Here is a 22,401-nt window from a genome sequence, read left to right on the forward strand (position 1 = left end):
AAGGCTAGAGGCCCCGTCCGGTTAGCGGGTGGGACAAACGAGCAATAGAATGGAGGGTGCTCTCCGGCGGGGGCCCCCGGGGCCAGCACCAGGGGTTTATTCAGTTGCCACAACAGGCAAGGGGAGGACACGGAGGAAGGAGACAGCGCGAGAAAATGAGGCGGTAGCGTCGAGGGAAATTATTTACGTCTCTGGGGACGTGGAGTGAATGAAGCACAGTTGTACATGCAACACCCATGCGTATTTCTTTAAGATTTTATTTTTAAGTGATCTCCGCACCCAACGTGGGGCTCGAACCCGCAGCCCCGAGATCCAGAGTCACACGCTGTACCGACTAAATTCAATTATAATCAGCATAGCAGCCCTGTGGATAGACGCACCTTGAAATTTGGCACTTAAGACACGGGCAGGAAGTCACCTATGTTACCACCTGGACGGTCCCCCCTTTCTGCCTCCCCGAGGCACCCCAGCCCCACCCCGTCGTCAGCCCCCGGAGCCACTGGCCTGCATGGGCTGTGTCTGTCCCCCGTCCAGTACTGGGAGGAGAAGGAGCAGACCTTGCTGCAGTTCCAGAGGACTAAGGTCGACTGTGACATCTACAAGGAGAAGATCAGCGCCCTACAGGGCCAGTTGCTGGAGCTGCAGCGAGAGCGAGACCAGGTGCCCGGAGGGGAGGGGCCCCGGGGTGCCGCCCGGCCGAGTCCCCGCCACCGCTGTCCCCCGCTGGCCGGCTCGCTCGCTCGCCGCGTGCCATCCTCCCTTCTTTCCTTTCTGCCTCCCAGGCCTACTCCGCGAGAGACGCGGCCCGGATGGAGATTTCTCAGAGCCTGACAGAGAAGGACGCCCTCCGCAGGAAAGTGTTTGAACTGACAGACCAGGTCTGGGAGCTGCGCCATCGGCTTCACCAGCCACAGGCCGAGTCCCTGCGAGGGGTGAGTGCCCCCCTCCCACCCCACGGGGATGCGGTTGGGTGGCGGGGCTGGGAGGCCAGGTGGGCACAGCGGGCGTGGGGGCGGTACCGGGCCACTCACCGTCCCTGCCGGGGCATCGGGTTGAGCCGCATCCACGGCACACCGGCTCTCGTGGGTGAACCATGTTGCCGGGTCCTTGAAGAGGCACATCGGGGCAAGTTGGCTCTGTGTCCACCTCTCCTTTCGTGGTAATCTTGTGCAAGTCGTGAAAGGGGTAGCTTGGCGGAAGGTTCTGGAACCTCTAAAGTATGGTGTTCGATGAAGAAAGCAAGCGTGTGAAACCGGGCAGGCAGCCACTTGCTTTTGTAGATGATGCATTCCGGGTTTGCAAGTCCAACGTCCAAGAGCTGACTTCCACGCATGAAGGGAACTGCATTCCCCAAGGGCTAAAATGATTATAAAAACCTTCCGTTAGGATCTGTCCACAGCTCCAGCTCTGGCACCGGCCCGGGGGGGGGGGCGGAGAGCCTCTTCAGAGGCGCCCGGGGAACTTGGTGAGGCCGTGGGAGACCCTCCTCTTCCTGGGCAGGGTCCCAGCTGCTTCCTCCTCCACCCTCCCCACATTGACCATGTTCCAAATACATATACATATAAAAACACAGCAAAATGCTAACGGTCTTGTTTTTTGAGTGTGGAGGATGGGTGGCTTTTCTTCTCTAATCAATTCTGTTCGCCTCCGATACTCTGTATGGAGTGTGGATGTTCTACGTATAGCATGTGTTATTTGTGTAACCTGTAAGGAACAACACATAATCCCTAAAATACCATTCCCCAAGCTGGTTACTTTCCTTCTCCTCAGTGGTCAGCTCCTGCTGTGAGGGGTGGTGGGGGGGAGGTCCCAGGCTCGGAGGAGGGGATGTGATGAGGGAACAGTGCCCAGAGGGAAGAGGTGGGAGGTGGAGGCAGGAGGGGGACACCGGAGGGAGTTGACTTGCTGGGACCCCCCCGAGGGCATCCAAGAGGAAACTCTCCTGCGCTGAACAGCCTGTGGCCCATCTTTGGCAGCCTGAGCAGGAAGCCGGAGCCCGGGAGCCGTGTCCAAAGGGGAAGCAGCGGCTCGTGCGCATGTTGGCCATGTGTCCGTGGGATGACAGTGACTGCAGCTTCACCGAGGTACAGCGGCTGCCTGGTCCCCTCCTGGGGCCTGGCCAGGCGCACCCCCACCTACCGGGATAGAGGGGGCCTGGCTGGCACACCGCAGGTGCTAACGAAGTACTTGTGAAGCAAACCCAGTGGGGGGGGGCTGCATTCAGATCTATCTTCCAGTGCCTTGCTCCGCACTGTGGCCCTCACCAGCCAGGAAGTTGGCCTCTCTGGGCCTCAGCTGCTTTGTTTGTAAAGTGGGACAACACTACCCCACCACGTAGATTTATCTACCAGAACTGAGCTACACGAAATATGGAAAGCAGCTAAGAGGGTGCCTGGCACATAGTAGGTGTTCAGTTAGTGTGACCTTGCTCTGTGCTGTGTCCTTGTCGCCTCCTCTGCCCTGACAGTTAGGGACCCCGCTGCTCCGCGTGAGCCCCGTGAGCCCCGCGTGAGCCCCGTACGACCTCTGTCCTGCCCCCCCCCCCCTCCAGTCTCAGCTCTGCTCTGACCTGAGCGCCACATCCAGCCGTGAGCTGGTGGACAGCTTCCGGTCCAGCAGCCCCATGCCTCCCAGTCAGCAGTCCCTGTACAAGCGGGCCGCAGAGGACTTCTGGGACGACCCCTGGTCTTTCAGGTAAGGGACTGGCAATGGGGTTCAGATGGCACGGGCCCCGGCAGCTCACCGGGACCCCGGCCGAGGGCTGGGCAGGTGCCGGGAGCTCTGGGTCTGAGTCAGGGAGCAAGCGATCACCCTTCTTCCCACGCTTTCCAGCAGCTTCCCAGAAACCCTGCAGGTGGACCGGGGACCCTCCCCGGGGGCTAAGGCAGGTGCTGCAGACCTGGATTATGAGATTGTAGACGCGGCAGGTGAGTGCACCCCCCCCCCCACTGGACCTCTGCAGCGGCCCCCCTCTCCTGGGCAGCTGAGCAGGAGGAGAAGTGAGGACAGGGGTCTTCAGGGAGGCGGGTGAGACAACCCAGTGCCTCTCCAGAGGGCAGGGGAGGCGAGCTTCACTGCTGCCCCGCCCCAGGCCTCTGGGAAATGCAGACCACCTGGTCACTCAAGCCCATGCCCCGATGTGCCCTGGGTGTCCTTTCTATCTCACCTGGAAGCGGAGGGAGCTGTATTCATCTTTCTGTCCAGCTCGGCATCGACATTCACACGTGTTCTCTCCCTGTGCCCCCCCTGCTCTGACCCCGGGACGCTTAAGTGATACCGGAAGGCAAAGGGGGTTAGTCCCCACTGCTCCTGGAAGAGACCCCTGCTGTGAGCATCTCTCCTCCCGGGTGCTGACACCTGCCACCTGAGACCTCCCCACATCGCCTGCGGCCTATTCTTCACATTTGTGACTTAACTGGTCTCCTCTCCTTCTCAGGCCATGGGCCCCACAGGGGCGGCCTCCCCACCTTTTCCACCCCAGCTCAACTGCCCCCAGCCGTGGCCCCCGCACACACAACAGGTGCTTAGCACCCCGTCTGGAGTTCACGCAGTTGGCCACCAGGGGGCGCACGCACCTTGCTCTGTACAGAACAGCCACACCTTTGGGGCAGGCGGGGTCCCAGGCTCCCTGTGGGTCACTGACCAGGCAGCTGATGGCCGGTGCTGGCAGTTGCCGCCGTGGGGAGTTGCAGGTCCCTGCAGAAATGCGGGCCCAGGGTTATGCCAGATCTGATTTTTTTTTTTATGTTTTTATTTTAATCACCCGGTGTTTATCACAAGTGCACTCCTTAATCCCCCCATCTCCTATTTCACCCACCCCCCCACCCTAGATTTGATTTTTAATGTAGCCAGAAATCCAGACTCTAGCTGCCCTATCCTGTAAAATGTTGGCAACTCAACTCGCACATAAGGACACCGTGTAGGTCAAACCCCACTGCTGTTTGGGGGAAGATAAAATGAGGTTCTAAGCAGCGAGAAAGGAAAGAGGAAAGGGAGGTTCCGCCTCAGCAGAAGGAGACAGACCAGCGGGGGTGGGGGTGGGGGTGGTGGCTAAGGCTCTGGTTGGGGGGGGCGAGGTGGCCCAGGTGAGCAGAAGCTCCGTCAGGAGGGGTGACCTCGGGGCTGGCCTGGCTCGTGTCTGAGCCCTCTGCTTCCGTCCAGAACTTGCCGACTGTGACAGCCTGCAGCCATCCTCCGGGGGCCTCTCCGTCTCAGCCAGGTGAGCGGCGGAAGGGCGCCAGGGCCAGCAGGTGGCAGGGCAGAGTGAGGACGGTGTCCCATCACTGTTGGGAGGTGACAGCATTTCTGAGGATGGGGTTGTGGCTGGGTGGGTGAGGGGAGGTGAGAATTCCAGGTGCTGGGGCCGGTGGGGACAGGGCCGTGCCTGACCTCCTGCTCTCGGTGGCTCGTGGGCTCTGTCCCCTCCTCTCCTGCAGCAGCGTCCCGGTGCGGAGGAGGCCGGCCCGCAAGATCCTGAGCCAGGTCACCGTGCTGGCCTTCCAGGGGGACGAGCTGCTGGAGCAGATAAGTGTCATTGGCGGCAACCTCACAGGCATCTTCATTCACCGGGTCACCCCAGGCTCCGCGGCGGACGAGATGGCCTTGCGCCCGGGCACCCAGATCATGATGGTGAGTGTGGCACCGGGCCCGCGAGCCCCTCAGGATCTTCCCCAGCGACGTCAGCAGCCGCAGCTCCAGCCGGAGGAGAACGTGCTGTTGGGGTAGCCCACGCTCCCTCTCAGGCTGAGGTTAATGCTCACTCGGAGGCCAGGGTCCTGTGACGAGGCCACAGGCCAGTACTGAGGTGGGGCCTTTTAAAAAAAATTTTTTTTTAATGTTTTTATTTCTTTTGGAGACAGAGACAGAGCACAAGTGGGGGAGGAGCAGAGAGAGAGGGAGACACAGAATCGGAAGCAGGCTCCAGGGTCCGAGCCGGCAGCCCAGAGCCCGACGCGGGGCTCAAACCCACGGACCGCGAGATCATGACCTGAGCTGAAGTCGGATGCTCAGCCGACTGAGCCCCCCAGGCGCCCCGAGGGGCCTTTGTTAGCTGTGTCGACCACTTTGTGTGTGTGTAGTGAAATGCGCGTAACGCTAATGTGTGAGTGTTCACTGGGGGCATTTGAAAAAGCTTTTTAATTGTAAAATATTCGTTAAACTGCAAAACCCACTTAACTAGTTATTATCGAGTGAATAGTGGGCAGGAAGGTGACGTTGATGTGGCCTGAAAGCAGGAAAGAGTCGCCCAGTTCCCAAGGGCTGGTTCCCCCAGGAGGAGCCTGGGGTGAGGCGGGCACAGCGCCTGGAATCAGTGCTGACAAGGGCGGGGGGTTGCACCTTGGTCAGAAGCCCTGGCCCCGCGGTTCATCTTTGATCTCGTGCAAGGGGCGCGCGCACACACACACACACACACACACACACACACACACGGCCCTTCCTCACATCCCTAACATGCCCCTTAAGATCCTCAGTCATCGGCCTACCTTGCGGTTAAAGCAACAGGAGCCTTTGTGACGTCTGCAGAGACGGTCCTGACATCCAAATGGGGCCAGTTTGGTTCTAACAGCATAAAAACGTTTCGAAATATATTTTTTTATTCTTTCTTTATTTAAAGTTTTTATTTTAATCGCGGTTAGCTAAGTAATCCAGGGTAAGATTAGTTTCAGGTGGACAATAGAGTGATTCGACACTTCCATCCGTCACCCGGTGCTCCTCACAGGTGCCCTCCTTCACCCCCGTCCCGTTTCACCCATCTCCCCACCTCTCCTCTGTAACCACCCGCGTGTTCTCTGTAGTTGAGTCTGTTTCTTGGTTTTTGTCTCTCTCTCTCTTTTGTTTGCTCCTTGGTTTTGTTTCTTAAATTCCACATAAATCGTATGGTATTGTCTTTCCATGAATATTTCACCTACTGTCATACTTTCTAGCTCCATCCACGTCATTGCAAATGGCAAGACGTCATTCTTTTTGATGCTGAGTAATACTCCACTCTGTGTGTGTGTGTGTGTGTGTGTGTGTGTGTGTGTGTAAACCACATCTTCTTTATCCGTTTCATCAGTCGATGGACACTTGGGCTGTTTCCATAATTTGGCTACAGTTGATAGTGCCGCTGTAAACATCTGGGTGCGTGTATCCGTTCTGATCTGTGTTTTTGTATTCTTTGGGTAAATACCTACCAGTGCAATTGCTGGGTTGTAGGATAGTTCTATCTGTAACTTTCTGAGGACCCTCCATACTGCTCTCCAGAGTGGCTGCACCAGTTTGCATTCCCACCAGCAGGGCAAGAGGGTTCCCTTTCTTCACATGCTTGTCAACACTTGCCATTTTTGAGTTTTTGATTTCAGCCATTCTGACGGTGTGAGGCGGCATCCCATCGTGGTTTTGATTGGCGTTTCCCTGTTGAGGAGTGACGGCGAGCGTCTTTCCGTGTGTCTTTTGGCCATCTGGATGTCTGCTTTGGGAAAACATCTATTCGTGTTTTCTGCCCATTTTTCGACTGGGTTTTTGTATTTCGGGTACTGAGTTGCATCAGTTCTTTACATATGTTGGATACTAACCCTCTGTCTGAGATGTCGTTTGCGGAAGTCTCCTCCCACTCCGTAGGCTGCCTTTTACTTTTGTTGACTGTTTCCTCCACTGCGCGGAAGCTTTTTATCTTGATGAGGTCCCAGTAGTTCGTTTTTGCTTTGGTTTCCCTGGCCTCCGGAGACGTGTTGAGTAAGAAGTTGCTACGGCTGAGGCCAGAGAGGTTACAGCCTGCTTTCTCCTCGAGGTGTTCGAGGGCTTCCTGTTTTATGTTTAGGTCTTTCATCCATTTTGAGTTTATATTTGTGTACGGTGTTGGGACGTGGTCTAGTCTCATCCTTCCGCATGCTGGCCAAGCCGCGTGCTAGAGAAGGGACGGTGGTTGACTCTCGGGTCGGGAATGTGTGTGGTCAGAGGAGCTGACATCGAGATGTCCTGAAACAGGGCCGGTGACAAGGGCTCTGATGGGTGTGTGTGGATGGCTGGGAAGGGCGAGCGGGTCCTTCTGTAGGGTACACCCCTGTACTCAGACTGTGACCGCAGAATCCGGCTCAAAGGATGCCGACACTCGTGATTTGCCCTCAGGTGGATTACGAGGCAACGGAGCCCTCGTTCAAGGCCACCCTGGAGGACACAACTCTGGAGCAGGCCGTCGGACTTCTCCAGAGGGTGAACGGCTTCTGCTGCCTGTCTGTGAAGGTCAACGTGGAGGGTACACACTCCCCCACACCACCCACCCCGTGAGGCCACCACTGGAGGCTTGTGCCACTGAGTCCCGTGTCCGTGAGCCCCTGGCTGCACCGAGGCCAAGCCCTCCCGCCCACCCCAGGACCATACTGTGCCCCAAGTCTGCAGACGACCCCAGGGCGGCTGGGGATCTTCCACCCACGGACTCCAGCACCGAGATGGCTCCTAAGACTCTGGGGGGGCGGGGGTCCTTCCTTCTCCCTTCCTCTCACATTCCAGACCCTTCCTCGTTGTGGGATCACAGCCCAGGCTTATCTTTGATCAGGTTATAAGAAGTTGGTCCAGGACCTGGAGGCCAAAGTGGCTACCTCGGGGGACTCCTTCTATATCCGGGTCAACCTGGCCCTGGAGGCGAGGGCGGTGGGGGAGCTTCAGGTGCAATGCAACGACATCCTGCATGTCACCGACACCATGTTCCGGGGCCGCGGCTGCTGGCACGCCCACCGCGTGGGCCCCTATAGCACGAAGGGCACCGAGAGGGGCAGCATCCCCAACTATGCACGGTGAGCATCTGTCCTACACCCCAACACCTCCCCGGGTTGGGCCAGGGCGCTGCCAGGGTCGCCTGGCCTGGCTTCTCGTGGACGAACCCCCCTGCCAGCGAGGAAGAGTGGTCTCCCCAGGCTTCCCTCCACTGCCCAGGAGCAGAGGGTAGGCATGATGAGATGTGCCCCCAAGTGGATGGAACCCCCAATGTGCCACCTCAGTTTTACTGCTTACATGAGGTTTCTTGGTGAGAAGGGATGGCCTTCATCCTAGAGCATTCTAGAGCACTGAGGACCAGCATGACACTGGGGCTGGCTCACTCTGTCACGGGGGGCTGCCTGGGCACAGCAGGATGTCAGTGGTCCTTCTGCCCCCTAGTTGTGACAATGAAAAATGTCTTCTCCAGACATGGCCCAGTGTCTCCTGGTATGTCTGGGACTTGTTGGTTTGAGCACAGAAGTCCCGCGTCCTGGGACAGCTGGACAGGGGGTGGCCTCCCTGGGAGCAACGACACGCCTGCGGAGAACCGTGTTCTGGACCGAGCGTGGTCCACGAAGCGTGGGCGTCGGCCGTACCTGGCTGTCGAGGTTCTGGAACGTGGCCCAGACCCAGGCTCACACCGAGTCACCTGGGCTCCGACTCACAACAGTTCAAGTGGCAGCTGCAGGGGCGGGCCGGGGCTTTGCACTTTTTCGAAAGCCCCAGCGGACCATAGTGGCCACCAGAGTGGAGAGCGGCTGCCTGGGGCCACAGGGGTGCTCTTGGGGTGCTGGGCAGGGGCCCCCTCTCGTCAAGCCCTCCTTGCCACTGGGTCAGGGCTGTGCTCTTCTGCACAGGGCTCAGCAGCTGCTCATCGCTCTGATCCAGCGGAGCACCATCGCCCGCAAGGTGAGGCGGGGAGAGCCGCACCCGGACCCCGGACATGGGCGCCTGCTATGGGGGCCCTGCCTCCCCCCTCCCCGGCCCTCCTCCTCCTGGCTCACAGCACCTGGAGGGCCCTGGCCCCATCTGGGGTGGGCTGGAAGGGGGGCAGGTGCTGGCCTGCTGACCCCATGGGTGCGACCCCTGGCATGTCTCTCCCTGGGGGGCCCTCCGGCCGTCACCTGGGTCTGCACCCTACACCCAGCCCGCAAGCTTCTCTAATGCGTGCAGGTGCCCTCTCTGTCATGCCCCCAGTTCATCCCATTTGCCCGTCCCCACCCCATCCCATTCCCTCTGAGGTCCTGACACAGAGCCCTCAGCTGTCCCGGGATTGGGGCAGGGCCGGGCTGTGGGGCCCCTCCCCTCCTCTCCCCTCCCCTCCCCTCCCGCCTCACTCTGGATGCCCTGCCTGAGGACCCTCTCCTGCCTCCCTTCATCTCCCACCCTCCGGTGTGGGGCCTGCGCCACCTGGCTGTTCGGCGGGCACAGCCTGGTGGCCTGGGGACCAGCCTGGGTTTGGCCGTGTGCAGACGGCTTGGACACCTGCTCGTCCCTCTGCTCCCCTCCAGCAGTCTTCTGGGGGAGCCCAGAAGCTGGTCCGCATCGTCAGCGTGGACAGAACCAAGGCCAGCCCTGTGTGCTCGTCCTCTGAGGGGGCCCTGTCGGAGCGCAGCAAGCCAGAAGGTGAGGCGGCCGGAGCGGGCCGAGGGTCCCTTGATAGCCCCCTCATGCCAGGCATGGGTGGGAGGTCATAAGAGAGGTCAGCACGGCACATCCCCCGACCCCGTCAAACCGTGTAGACGAAGACAGTAGAAGTGGATCGTCTTGAGTTAGTCGTCCTCTTTTTGGAAAGTGTTTTGGGTGCGTAACATGACTGCTGAAGACAGAAGGACAACCTGGAAGGCCAGGGTTCCGGAGGGAGGGAAGGCCTGGTGCTGTGGGTCCAGCAAGGGCGGGGACCCCGGGGCCAGGGGTCAGGCTGACCGTGGGGACGGCAGGGAACTGCGTTTCTCCATCCTGCGGTGGGCCTGTGGAGCGGCGCCTGGAGAGACCGGAGCCCCGGATCAAAGGGTGCAAGGAGCCGCCGAGCAGGGCGTGTGGGAGGTGGGTGTCACCGGTGGGAGCCGAGCGTGGGCCTGTGTCCCAGCAGGAACCCCGGGCTGTGCAGACACGGACGGACTCGGTGCGTCCTGGGCCGTGGGGGCTGGTGAGCAGCCCAGCCTGGAGCCTCACGCCTCCTCTCCCCCACAGAGCCCTCCACCACGTGCTTCTGGGCCGAGACCTGCTTCACCCTGGTGCCCTACAGCCTGGTGCGTCCCCATAGGCCCAGCCGGCCCCGGCCCGTGCTCTTCGTGCCCAGGGTGGTCGGCAGGATCCTGAGCGAGAAGCTGTGTCTCCTCCAGGGGTTTAAGAAGTGCCCAGCAGGTACGCTGTCGCCTGGGAGCCCCGCCTGTCAGGTGGCAGAGCGAGCCCTTGGCAGAATGCTTGTCTTCTTCTCTGGAGGCCCTGGGGCTGCTGTGACAAGGGACCACAGATTGGGCCACTCCGCACAGCAGGGATTTATTCTCCCGGGGTGATGCAGTCCAGAAGGCGGAGATCCAGTGTCTCCGGGCTGCCCCCCGCCCGGAGGCTCCAAGGGGTGGGGTTCTCCTTTCCTTTCCTGGCTTCCGGGGTGCCCGCAGTCCTGGGGGTCCCGGCTTGTGGCTGTGTCACTGCGCTTTCTGCCTCCTTGTCCTGTGACCTCCCCTCTCCATGTCTGTCTTTGGTCCTTTTTTTTTTTAGTGTATTATTTGTTTATTTATATATTTATTTAATTATTTAGAGAGCATGTGAGCAGGGGTGGGGGGTGCAGAGAGAGAAAGAGAGAGAGAGAAAAGAGAGAGGGAGAGAGAGAGAGAGGGAGGGAGAGAGAGAGAGAATCCCAAGCAGGCTCCTGGCTGTCAGCGCAGAGCCCAACGTGGGGCTCTAATGAACGGTGAGATCATGACCTGAGCCAAAACCAAGAGTCGATGCTTAACCAACTGAGCAACCCAGGTGCCCCTCACAGTCTTCTTATAAGGAACCAATCTCGAGGTGCCTGGGGGGCTCAGTCGGTTCGGCGTCCGACTTCAGCTCAGGTCACGATCTCACAGCTTGTGAGTTCGAGCCCCGTGCCGGGGTCTGTGCCGACAGCTCGGAGCCTGGAGCCTGCTTCGGATTCTGTCTGCCTCTAACCCCCTCGCATTCTGTCTCTGTCTCAAAAATAAAACATTAAAAAAAAAATTTAAAGGAACCAATCTTTAGGGCCGTCTTCTTCCAGGATGACCTCATCGTAACTAATCACATCTGCAAAGACCCTATTTCCAAATAAAGTCACAGCCCGAGGTTCCAGGTGCTCACGCATTTAGGGGGGATGCTGTTCGATCCAGCGCCGTCGCTGCTCGCAGATAGGGTTGTACGGAACCGGGGCGGGACCAGCGGAGGGCTCCACCCGCCTGCTCACCTCCAGAGCTGCTCGGTGGAGGGTCCCCGAGAGACCCCGGACATCTGGACTGCCAGATCCCAGGGGACAGGGTCTGAGCGTCTGCACCGCAGAAAAGAAGGTTGCGACGGTTGGAGAGCGGGACGCGGGCTTTGTGGGAGTTTTCGTTCATCTGCTCGCTGCTGGCTGATGGCTGCGGGAGGCCTTGGCTCTGCACTACCCCTGGAGCTCACAGAGGGCACCAGGCCGCAAGTGTGTGGGCAACGTTCGGGCGGCGAGGCCCGGGGAGAGGAGCTGTCCGTGAGCCGGGGTCGCCGTGACCGTGGGGACGCTCTGGGGGCGCGGCTCGGACTCCAGAGAACGGGTGTCAGGACCGAGAGTGGACAAGTGGGGGTGTCTTGACTGGTTCGTTCAGGGCAAGGGGTCTCCCCCCGGGCACCGACAGCGGGCTGGGGCGGCCTCACTCTCTGTGCTGGGACCCGTCCCTGGCCTCCACCCACCAGATGCCGGTAGCACACCCTCCCCCTGAGCCGTGACGGCCCAAAATGCGTCCGGACGTCGCCAGGTCTCGCTTGGGGGCCCCACAGCCCTGACCTGTGGGCTCTAAGGGATTCCTAGGGGTGACAAGCTGTACATTCACGTTTGGACCTTGAGGGTGTGGGAGAGGGGTTTATCCGCACCCTTCCTCCCTCCCTTCCGTCCATCCGTGCACCCACGTCCGGGCACTGGCAGAGCGCGTGACTGACGGTCGAAGGTGCGCGTGCAGGGCACAGACTCCTCTGAGCGTGAAGAGCAGGGCCAGGGGTACACGGACGACACCCTAGGCAGAGGGTTCCCCAGAACTGGGGGGGTCCGCGGGGGTGAGAGTGCTCAGGACCTCACAGAGCTGGGTGCCTGACGTCCCCGTCCACTGTCACCTTCAGAGTACTTGAGCCAGGAGGAATACGATGCCTCCAGCCAGAGGGGGGACATCATCCAGGAGAAGGAGGCATCCGGTGGCCGCTACTGGGTGACCCGCAGGGCCATTGAGTCCCTCATGGAGAAGGTAATGGGCAAGGCTGGGAGCTGCTCTGGGGGTTTGGGGACCCATCTCCGGAGGATGGTGGTGGGACAGGGCAGGAAGGACTGACGCTGAGATTGGAGGGACGCTGGTGGCCAGCCTGCAGGCTAGGGACGCCCCGTGCTGGTGCTCAGCTAATCTCTGGCTCAGCGTGCGGAGGGCGTAGTGCGGAAAGACCGAGCCCCGTCTCCGCCATCTGGGATCTGTTAACTTCCCTGAGCCGGATTCCTCGGCACAGGAAATTTGAGTAATATTTGTTAAAACGAGGAATAAAATGGAGATAAGCCTCCATACTGATTTAAGGCTCACACGAATACACGAAAAGCAGCTCACCGTGAACCATGCGGTTTTATGTGGACGTGAGACGGGCAGGCCCAGCTGTGAGCCAGAGGCAGATGCCCCCCCTTCCCAACCCCCGCCCACAGAGGCTGACGGGGCCTCCCGACCGGGAGGGTTCCGGCCCCCCACAAAGTCTCCTGCGACCCCAACGACTCACAGTTCCTAGATTCTGCCGATGAAACACCAAACGGACAGACCTGAAATGGTACAGCAAGTGCCCTCGCACCCAACAGGGCGCCCCCGGCTTCTCTCCCCATCGCCCCTCCCCGGTGTGGGCTCCTCTCGCTGCCTCTGAGGCCAAGGACCTTGAGCCGTCTCCCCTGTCCCCTGCAGAACACCCACGCCCTCCTGGACGTCCGGCTGGACAGCGTCCGTGCCCTCCACAGGTCGGAGATCTTCCCCATCATCGTCCACATCTCCGTCAACGAGAAGGCGGCCAAGAAACTCAAGTAGGTGGGACCCCGAGGGCTGGCGGTGGGCTGAGCCTGGCGTCACGTGCCTCCGGGGCGCGGCCTGGGGTCTGGGACAAGCACCTGCAGCCTCCCCCCTGGGAGCAGCCCTGACGGTGAGGGAGGCCTGGCACCCGCCTTGACTAAGGCCGCGTGTTCGCTGGGGTACGAGAGGCTCACGGTCCAGCTGCGCTGGGTGAGGACAGGAGCTGAACACCGTTACTTGGGGTGTGGCTGGGGACAAACCCAGACGTCCTGTTGCCCCCTTACCACTTGTCAGCTGAGGTTGTAAACTGGACCCCGCGTCCCACACCCGTGCAGCGTCGTCCGGGGTCTGACTCCTGTCTTCCTTATGAGGCGCTCGGACCCCCAAAGCGGGGTAGGGCATTTGTGCCACGTGGCCCGTGTGCTGGTCCCCTGGCATTCCGCGCCGGCGGTCGGCTTCCTGGGGCTCCGCGCTGGGCCGCCGCACGCAGCTCTCGCTGAGGGGTCCCCCCCTCCCCGTGTCCGGCCCGTGCAGGAAGGCCCTGCAGCGGCTCAACACCTCGGAGCGGCAGCTCCTGGAGGCGGGCAGGCAGGAGGAGGGCGAGCTGGACGAAGTGCCCTGTCTGTACAGCAGCCTGGCCCCCGATGGCTGGAGTGACCTGGAAACCCTGCTCGGCTGTGTCCGCTTGGCCATCGCGGACGAGCAGAAGAAGGTTGTGTGGACAGAGAAGAGCCCCCGCTGACGCCCCCGGAGTCCCCTCCAGAAGTTGTGGGGACCTCTGAGTCCCCACAGGAGTCCCTGACAACGTGGCCCTGTGCGTTGAGCTCAGGGCCTCTCAGGCACAGCCCTGGGGGTGCTCACCAAACAAGCCCAGCTCTCCGGGCATTGGCTCCCCTCTCTCACCAGGGTCTGACCTTGAACTACATGCAGGGGACAATGGGCATTCGGACCACCTCCTCCTCCTCCAAGGCTCCGCGTGGTCTGGAACCAGACGCCCCGAGAACATTTCCGCAGTGGGGGCGTCTCCCGAGCCTTCCCAGAGCCGGAGGCCCCAGATGTCCAGAAAACCACCTGTCGGACCCGAATCACTGTACTTCCCTTAGCAATTCAATGTGCCAAAGGGCTTGTTCCAAAGCCACGGTGGCCGCAAGCTGGTAGCCCTGATGACCCCCATGGTCACTCCCATCCCTGCCCAGAGCAGAGACACAACCCCTCTTGTAATGTCATCCTGGCTTTCTCAGCTCCTGATGGCAGACAGGTGCCTCAGTAACTCCAATTTAGAGAGATGTGTGTATGTGCTGGGAAGCCTAGTTTCCCAGTGATGGAAACAGTATTTTCAGCGGTGCCTGGCGGTTTTGGGGGACCCGTGGGGGTCCTCGAGAAGCCTTCCACAGACACATTGCACAAATGCCGTCTGGGCTCCCCCTGAGCCTGGGAACTGCCCCCCTCTAACTGGGTACCTCCCCCCCACCAGCTCCTTCTCCAGAGTAAAGCACCTTTACTCCACCTCCAGAGCTCAGGAGACATTTGGGCGTGGCTTGGGCAGGGACCCCCGGGTCCCCTGACCACCCGGCCTTGCCGCCCGCGGTCACAGACTGAATGGAGTTTTGGCAGCAGCGGCCCTGAGTCTGAGTGCCTCGGGCGGCTGCTCTAGAACTCAGACCGCCATTCTCGCAAACGAGGTCAGAAAATGAACTTGTATGTATTTTACTGAAATAAAGCTTCTCCGGTGCCCTGGACCATGGCTCTGTCCTTACGCCGCCAGGATGAGGTCGGCAGGGGAGGGGAGGAAGGCAGGAGCCCACCACTCAAGGGAAAAAGCCCCCGCTTTCTGGGTCTTTCCAGGTTGAGCAGGTGGAAGCTGGGCAGGTCCGGGGCAGCGACGAGCAGCAGCACGGGTGTCCAGCCGGACAGAACTAACCCAAGCCACAGGAGGGGTCTTCGTGCTTGGACGTTCAGAAAGGATGAGCTCTGCCCACACAGACCGCAGAACGAAACTCGGCACCCGGGAAGCCTGCCATGGATCAGCAGCCTGGCGCAAACCCCGCCAGGGTCGGGAACTTGACCGTGGGGCAAAGCGAAGGACGCGAAACACGCTCAAGGGTTGTTCGAAGAGTTTTCAAGGCCAGGGATTGACACGAGCCAGGCACTGGGTTCCCACGTACGGTGCGGTTTGGGGCCACCGCCACCCGTGGGACACGGAGGCCCAGCTCCTCCCGGGTGAAGGGCGCGGGGACGTCTGTGGGCTCCGAAGAATGAAGGTCTCGAGCCCCAGGTCCCGGCGCCTTCTCTTGACAGGTCCCCAGCCGAACCCAGGAAACAAGCCCCCCTTCCTGCAAGTCCTGTGCTGAGACATGACTCGGACACCAGGACGACCGCGTCCCCACTCCCACGGGCGGAGGAAGGAGCCGGGCACAGGCCCCACCACTCCCCCCTCCACGCAGTGGCAGCAACGACCCCAGCATCAGGGAGAGCCCTGCTCAGACGGGAGGGTCGCTGCCCCTCCCTCCGCCTCAGCTGGAAAGGTGGGGACCGGGCGTGGGGAGGCCTCCCACGTCCCCCGGGCGACCCTCACAGCTCATTGTGGAGCGGCCGGCACTGGGGAGAGAGCCTCTCCTCCAGGACACCATCGGGAGCACACACCCAGGGGTCGTGGGTCTCCCACTGCCACTTGGCCAGCTGGGTCTGGAGCAGGTCCAGAACCTGGGCATAGCGAGGATCAGCGGCCAGGTTCCGGGTCTCGTGGGGGTCCTGGCTGCGGTCGTAGAGCTCCCAACGGTCCCGGTAGTAGTAGTGACGGAGGTCCTTGTACCAGCCCGTGGGCTGGCCGGCCGCGGTGCGATTCAGGAGGTCCTGAAAGGTGGGCGACACGTAGAAGTCCTGGTCGATGGGAAAGGGCATCCTGAAGTTCAGGTTGTGCACCAGGCGGAAGTCCCGGTGGTGCACGGAGCGCATGGGGTAGGCCATGGTGACCTCGTGGTGGCTCTGGCTGCCAAAGACGGTGCTCCAGAGGGGCTCTGCCTCCAGCGCCGGCAGGAGGGACCGGCCGGTGAGCCGGACGGTCTTCGAGCCAAAGATGGCGTAGCTCGGGTAAGGGACGGAGAACCAATCCAAGATGGTGGGCGTGAGGTCTGCAAAGGAGGCGGGGTGTCGGCATGAGAGCCCCCACCACGGAAGGGCTCGATCCAAGCCTTTCTGGAACGCTGCTGGGCCCCCCTGCACACCAGATCACCACCAGGGAGCCGTGCTGGGTCCAACCTGCCACTGTGGCCCCAAACCTCTAGGACATGATGCCTTCGATGGCTTAATGAGAGGCTCCAACTTGGCAATACTGGGGCTCCTGGTAAAATCTCTCAGGTCCGTAAGGAAGCCCCCTCGGAGGGCCTCATCTGTTCTTGTCCTGTGCCGTGGCCACAGTGCTACTGAACTTGTGCTTTGGGGCCAAAGGGTGATGGGGGCCCCAAGCTGCCCTGGCCCCTCAAAGTCAGCTTCCCCAGCATCAGCAATGCAGATTCTCAGACACTCTGGGGATGTCCACGTGCACACCACGTGGACGTTCCCTAGCACTCCAGGGGGCTCTGACACTCACCCGGGGAAAAAGCAACAGTCTCGGGGGCAGCGACACCGAAGCTAGAATCCTATCTTGATGCTTACAAGCTGTGTGCCCTTGGGCAACTCACCTTACCTCTCTGATCCCCATCTGCACTTATAGAACGGGGTGGCCCTCCCTTCTCTGCCCAGGTGGTGTGGGAACCACGTAAGATAGCGGGTGTAGAGCGGTGTCTGGACACGGTGATACCACTAAATTTGCCCCCTCTCTCCTCCCCCCCCGCCCCCCCCGCCCCGTGTGAGCCGCGGAGCCATACCTAGGAGGCTCACGTAGGCCTCGCTGACCTGGCCCCAGCGTTTCGTGTGCTCCGGGGACGACACCAGCAAGGGTTCGGCGGTGCCCGGCCAGTACAGGTTGGTCCTGCCACTGGGGAAGGGGATCCCGTTGTCGGACGTGAAGATCACCAGGGTGTCATTCAGGACACCTGCTTCATGCAGCTCCTGGAGCACGAGTCCCACCCCTGGGGGTGCGGAGGGGACAGTGGAGCTCAGCCAAGACAGGCATGGAGGGGCGGGGGTGTGCGGACACTCACACATTTCCTCCGTCCACCTGTTGGATCTCTGCTATCTGCCCCCCTCCCCTGGCCACCGCCCCGGCCCCTCACCCAGCACCCTGTCCTGGAGGGGGCCGGGGACGCCGGCCATCCCTCAGCACATCCGTGGCACCCGCATGGCCGGTTTGTTTTCTGGAATCTCACGCCTGCCCCGTGTGGGTAGCAGGGACCGTACGGGGCAACGGCCGGAAGACAGGAGTCCCTCCACACTTTCCCCCTTCCCAGGTCACCACCCATTAATGGCGCCGAACGGTAAAGGTTCCAACTTTCTGTAGTGGCTGAACGGCGGTCCCTGCGAAGGGAAACGAACCCGCCGGAACCTGTGAACGTGACCTCTTTTAGTTAAGGGGACTTGACAGATGTCACCATCACGGATCTTCAGGTGATCGTCCATGTGGGCCCTAAAGCCTACGACAAGGGTCCTGATAAGGAGAGACACAGCCAAGACGTATGAGGCTACATGAGGCCGGGCAGAGACTGGAAGGGTGCGGCCACGAGCCAAGGGACACCTGGGGCCACCAGACCCTGGAGGAGGCAGGAGGACTGTCCTGTGCCCCAGAGGTTGCAGGGGACACGGCCCTGCTGCCACGACTTCAGACCTCTGGTCCAGCACGGGCTGCAAGCTGCAGCACACCGCCGTCTGGGCTCCTGGAACCCACCTTGGTCCATGCGGCCGACGGTGGTATACTGGGCGGCTAGGTCAGCTCGGGCTGCGGGAGTGTCGGGGACGAAGTAGGGCACCTGGGGGAGCAGGTGAGGGCAAAGCCAGGGTTAGAGCACGGAAGCCGGGGAAGGGGTGGCCAGCCCTTGAACGGCGGTAGATGAGGGCCAGCCCCCCTCCCAGGGCCCGAAATCCTGCTCCACGGTGAACGGTGGGGCCCAGAACGTCCCTGCTTCTAGACACGTTAACACTTGTTTGCCGGCCGCGCAGACGGGAACCGGATCCAGTCTCTTGTTAAACGTGCTAAAGTCACATACCCGGGGGCCCAGGCTGCCAAGCCCCCCCCCCCCCCCCCCCCCCCCGGTTTACGAGGCGGAAGAAGAAGGGTAAGCGAGTGTCTTGGAGACACGGCAGGGGGCTGTCCTACCACCACGTCCTGTGGGTCGTAGGCCTGGGGGGTCCAGTCTGGGATCCGCCCCATGCCGCTGTCCCCGTTGCCAAACTTCTCACAGAAGGTCCCGTACTGGGGCTGGGAGTGCCCACAGCGGTGGGGGTCGTGGAAGGCGACATACAGGAAGAAGGGCCTGCGGGGGGGGGAGGGGCTTGAGTCTTGAGGTCAGCTGGTTGACGTGCCACCTGGCTTTCTACTCTGCGGAGCCCCATTCTTTAGGCGGGAACACCCCTCGGGACCGTCCCCTCCTCTGTAACTGAAAACGTCCCCTCTCCTCTCCCTCTGACCAGACTGACTTGAGTATCTGGAACTTTCTCCCCCTCCCCCGCTCCTCCACCTGGGGTCTCCAAGAATCCCAACTAAAGACTCTGGGATGTGCACCTGGCGGAGGGGGTGGGTGGTAAGGGGTTGGGGGCCTCCGCGCACCTGTCATCCTGAGTCTGCAGGAATTTCCGGACGAGCAGCTTAATTCTGGTGATGTTACGTCCTACCTGGAGGACAGAGCCGTTCTCCTCCGTGTAGGCGAAGTCAAACGGGTACACTGGCTCGGGCCCCACGTGCTTCTTCCCAATGATGCCTGGAGGTGGGGACACGGGCCTTCCAGAGCCCCTGAGGTATCCCGTCCCCCTCCGCTCCCTTCTGCACCCCCCCCCCCCCCCCGCCAAAGCCCTGCCCTGGTGTGGCCTCTAGGGGGTCAGCCCGGGCCCTTGTCCTCATGGAGCCAGGGCTCAGGGGAAAGGCCGAGGACCTCGGGTGTTCAGAGCAGGCGACACGGGGCTCGCCCCGAGGGGGCCCGTCCGGTCCCGTTGTGGCAGAAAGCCGCTCACCTGTGCGGATGCCGGCCTGGCCGAGCAGCCGCGGCAGACTCTGCACCTTGTCGAAGGAGTTGAAGTGGTGGACGTCCTGATGCAAGCCGTACATCCCGTTCTGATGCTGCGGCAGAGACACGCGTGACGCGGGGCCCCACCTGCCCCGGCTCTCCCCGTGGCTCGTCGCCGGGCCCTCTGGGGGCCCCCTTTCGGCTCGGGCGGCCGGCACCCAGGGAGAGTTCCACGGCCTCTCCGTCTGGCCCCTACCGTAGGACGTCAGCAGGGGAAACAGCACGCCGGAGATGTGCCCCAAGGGGTGGCTTTTATTTCCTTCTTTTTTGTCTACCTGGGTTTTCCAGCTTTTTTGTTGCGAGCACATGCCACGGCGGCAAACCACTGTTAACTGGATTTTTTTTAAGCTTATTTAGAGAGAGAGAGAGCACGAGTAGGAGAAGCACAGAGAGAAGGGGGGGGGATCACAAGCAGACCCTGTGCCGTCAGTGTGGAGCCTGATGCGGGGCTCGAATCCACAAACCGTGAGATCATGACCTGAGCCAAAGGCGGATGCTTAACCCACTGAGCCACCCAGGCGCCCCGATTAACTGGATTTTTTACAGCGTAAAAAAAAACAGTCACACACGTTACAAACTGAGACTGGAAAGACGTAAGACAAGCTGGAACAGTGCTCTCCTCATTCCTACGGCCCAGACGGGAGTGCAGCTCACAGCTGCCTGATTAACCTTCCAGGAGGCGTCTGGGTAGTGGCCACACATGGGCCGCCTACACATGGCCTTGGTCTCTCCAATGGGGACGCACAGAGCACACCGGCTCCCCGGAAGATGGTGTCTCGGGGTAACACATCAGGAGTAAGTACTCGTGCACCCGAGTTCACAGCAGCGTTATTCACGACAGTCAGGAGTAGAAGCAGCCTCGGCATCCGTCGGCGGTTGAACAGGTAAGCAAAGTGTGCCAGACCCGTGTGACGGAACCTCACACGGTGTTTTGGCCGCAAGGAAGGACATCCTGACGCCTGCTACGACGTTCCCGCGAGGCCACTACGCTCGGTGACATCAGCCAGTGCCCACAGGACAAACATTGTAGCAACCGCATGCACTGAGACGAATAGAATAGAAGGTACCAGGGACCGGGAGGGGCGCAGGGAGTCAGCGGGCACAGAGCTTCGGTTTGGGAACACGATTAAGTTCCGGGGGTACACAGCAGGAACGCCGCGCGATAACGTGAGCGTATCTGATGTCGCTCAGTCACGCACTTAAAAAAAAAGTGACTTAAACGAGGACGCCTGGGTGGCTCAGTCAGTTAAGTTCCTGACTTTGGCTCAGGTCACACTCTCCCGGTTCAGGAGTTCGAGCCCCGCGTTGGGCGCTGTACTGTCAGCATAGAGCCCGCTATGTCTCCTTCCCTCTCTCTCTGCCCCTCCCCCACAGCCTTGCATGGGGGTGCTCTCAAAAATAAATGAAAAAGCATTTAAAAAATATTTTAAAAAAGAATCAAAATGGTAAGTTTTGCACTACACATATTCTAGCACACACAATACAGAGTAAACGTTTACGTGGTAGCTCCTACCATCACTCAAGCTCCCGGGATAACAGTGTGACAGGAGTTAACCCCGGACAACCGCATGCCAGGCACCTGGCTATGTGCTTTCCATATAAAGTATGAGCTTGGCCAATCCCGTAAGAATCCCAGGAACGAGGTGTTCTCAAGACCCCATTTCACAGGTAAGAAGACTGAGGTTCGCGAGTACGTGATTTGGTCACGGTCACACAGAGCAGCGGAGAGGGCGCCCTCTAGCCCATACTCGAACCCGCTTGGCTGGGAGTGGGGAGAAGAGGGTGGGCCCATCCCCAGGGGAGGTCAGGGAGGGGCTCTCGGTGTCGGTGTCGAGAGCCCTCCTCCCACACCCCTGCCGCCCTCACCTGGGGCAGGCCAGTGAGCAGACTGGCGCGGCTGGGAGAGCAGCTGCTGACGGAGGTGAAGGCATTGCGGAAGACCAGGCTGCGGCGGGCCAGGGCATCCAGGTGAGGGGTGGCGATGGCACTGTTGTTGTAGGTGCCACTCTCGAAGCCCCCATCGTCCGCTGAGGAAGGCAGAGGCAGAGGCCACGGGGGGCTGGACTCAGGACTGAGGGAGACCCACAGTCCTGCTGTGGTGGCCTGGGCCCCTGGTGCCCAGGCACGTGTGACACCCAGGCGGCAGGACCCAAGTGGGCATTGTATCTGGGCAGGCGTGCCACCTGAGTGGGAATGCCACCAGGCACGCACAAGAACTGGGCGAGCGGTCAGCAGACAGGCATGAAACTCCGGTGGCCTGATACCGGGTGGGACTGGTACCGAGGCAGGCAGGACACCCCAGACAGAATACTCAGGTCGAGTGTTAGCGAGTGGGTGTGGCTGGGCAGCCCCGGGGCTCCGCACACCCTGCAGGAGCTGTGGTTTCTGCACCAGCGTCCCCAGCAGGGAGGAGCGGATGGGAGCCCCCATAGGAGAGCAGCTGGATGTTACAATCAGCGGAAGGGCGGGTTGGAGACCACAAACTTAATCAGAAAGAGTGAATCTGGCAGAGCCTCAGACCTCAAAAGAGGAAAGAACAGGGTTGTCTTGTGACAGCCCCGCTCTGGTCACCAAGTCTCGTGAAAAGCAGAGTGCTAGAAGAACTTGGGATATCTGGGAGGGGACGGGGTAAGGGGAGAGGGCAGCTGGGTGGCGGGGGGGGGGGGGGGGGGGCTGCGCTGCTCAGCCAGGAGGAGAGCTGAGCCACAGCGCTCCCGGGTCTGAAAAGGGAAGGGCAAACTTACAGGGTTTCCCCGCTGGGGAGGAGATGAGCCCCTCACCCCCCACCCCGGCCGGCCCCCAGTCGCGTCTCTGGGGACTTGGACCCCAGCTCCTTCCTCCACCGCAACCCCTCTGGGGGCTGTGGACCACCGAGCTCTGGAAGGCCACCCAGCTGCCCGAGCTGGGGGCCCGCAGGGCTGGCCCTGGCTGCTGTGGGCACGCGTCGCGGTGCAGGGTCAGGGCCAGCGGCAGGAGTGGGGCGCTGGACGCCGGCCCGACCCCTGCGGAGCCCACTGTGGGCGAGGCCGCCCCTGCCTCCCTCTCCGAGGAGCCGAGCGCGAAGAGTCTGGGGCAGCAGAGAGGGCACACGGGGAGGGCTGCGGGGCTCGCTGGCGAGGGGCGCGGGGTCGCACTCACCGAGGATCAGCAGCACGTTCCGGGGGCGCGCCCCGGGCACGCGGCAGAGCCCCAGGGCCAGCAGCAGCACCCAGCAGGCCGGTCCCCGACGGCGCATGGCGGCGGCTCCCGGCCCGCCGCCCCGCCCCCGCCCGCGG

General features: G+C 61.2%; 2 protein-coding genes across 11 annotated transcripts in view; one reads left to right on the forward strand and one right to left on the reverse strand.

Annotated features, from left to right (window-relative positions):
• The window catches only part of CARD14 (caspase recruitment domain family member 14), a 36,766-nt gene extending 22,056 nt beyond the window's left edge, over positions 1 to 14,710 (forward strand). For 7 of the 10 annotated variants that reach the window (XM_086688228.1, XM_086688227.1, XM_086688229.1 and 4 more), the window contains 15 exons: positions 535 to 660; positions 783 to 932; positions 1,977 to 2,084; positions 2,552 to 2,694; positions 2,833 to 2,927; positions 4,162 to 4,219; positions 4,437 to 4,629; positions 7,108 to 7,234; positions 7,535 to 7,772; positions 8,592 to 8,643; positions 9,246 to 9,360; positions 9,928 to 10,101; positions 12,061 to 12,182; positions 12,870 to 12,985; positions 13,506 to 14,710. In XM_086688228.1, coding sequence (XP_086544354.1) covers positions 535 to 660; positions 783 to 932; positions 1,977 to 2,084; positions 2,552 to 2,694; positions 2,833 to 2,927; positions 4,162 to 4,219; positions 4,437 to 4,629; positions 7,108 to 7,234; positions 7,535 to 7,772; positions 8,592 to 8,643; positions 9,246 to 9,360; positions 9,928 to 10,101; positions 12,061 to 12,182; positions 12,870 to 12,985; positions 13,506 to 13,713 — 2,025 coding nt within the window. In that variant the 3' untranslated portion in view covers positions 13,714 to 14,710. Of the gene's footprint in view, positions 1 to 534; positions 661 to 782; positions 933 to 1,976; positions 2,085 to 2,551; positions 2,695 to 2,832; positions 2,928 to 4,161; positions 4,220 to 4,436; positions 4,630 to 7,107; positions 7,235 to 7,534; positions 7,773 to 8,591; positions 8,644 to 9,245; positions 9,361 to 9,927; positions 10,102 to 12,060; positions 12,183 to 12,622; positions 12,990 to 13,505 lie in introns of those variants that run through there. The other 3 variants (XM_086688235.1, XM_086688233.1, XM_086688236.1) reach the window with 3 other exon arrangements.
• On the reverse strand, positions 14,663 to 22,400 carry SGSH (N-sulfoglucosamine sulfohydrolase). Its single transcript, XM_086688242.1, has 8 exons — positions 22,265 to 22,400; positions 20,993 to 21,153; positions 19,074 to 19,179; positions 18,673 to 18,823; positions 18,223 to 18,379; positions 17,794 to 17,875; positions 16,838 to 17,041; positions 14,663 to 16,102 (listed from the first exon to the last, which is right to left on the reverse strand). Exons 1-8 carry the CDS (start codon positions 22,359 to 22,361, stop codon positions 15,543 to 15,545), a joined length of 1,518 nt encoding a protein of 505 aa, XP_086544368.1. The 5' UTR covers positions 22,362 to 22,400; the 3' UTR covers positions 14,663 to 15,542.
• Between the last annotated feature and the right edge of the window lies 1 nt (position 22,401).

This window comes from Puma concolor, chromosome E1, assembly GCF_028749965.1.
Source record: "Puma concolor isolate L17-30 chromosome E1, mPumCon1.1.hap2, whole genome shotgun sequence".
NCBI classification, from domain to species: Eukaryota; Metazoa; Chordata; class Mammalia; order Carnivora; family Felidae; genus Puma; species Puma concolor.

Excerpts from the sequence above, each read along its gene's own strand:
- SGSH (XM_086688242.1), bottom strand. The coding sequence starts at position 22,361 with ATGCGCCGTCGGGGACCGGCCTGCTGGGTGCTGCTGCTGGCCCTGGGG. Across the intron at positions 21,154-22,264 it reads GAACGTGCTGCTGATCCTCG|CGGACGATGGGGGCTTCGAG; the intron begins GTGAGTGCGACC and ends TGCCTTCCTCAG. Across the intron at positions 18,380-18,672 it reads CTGCAGACTCAGGATGACAG|GCCCTTCTTCCTGTATGTCG; the intron begins GTGCGCGGAGGC and ends CCCCCCCCGCAG.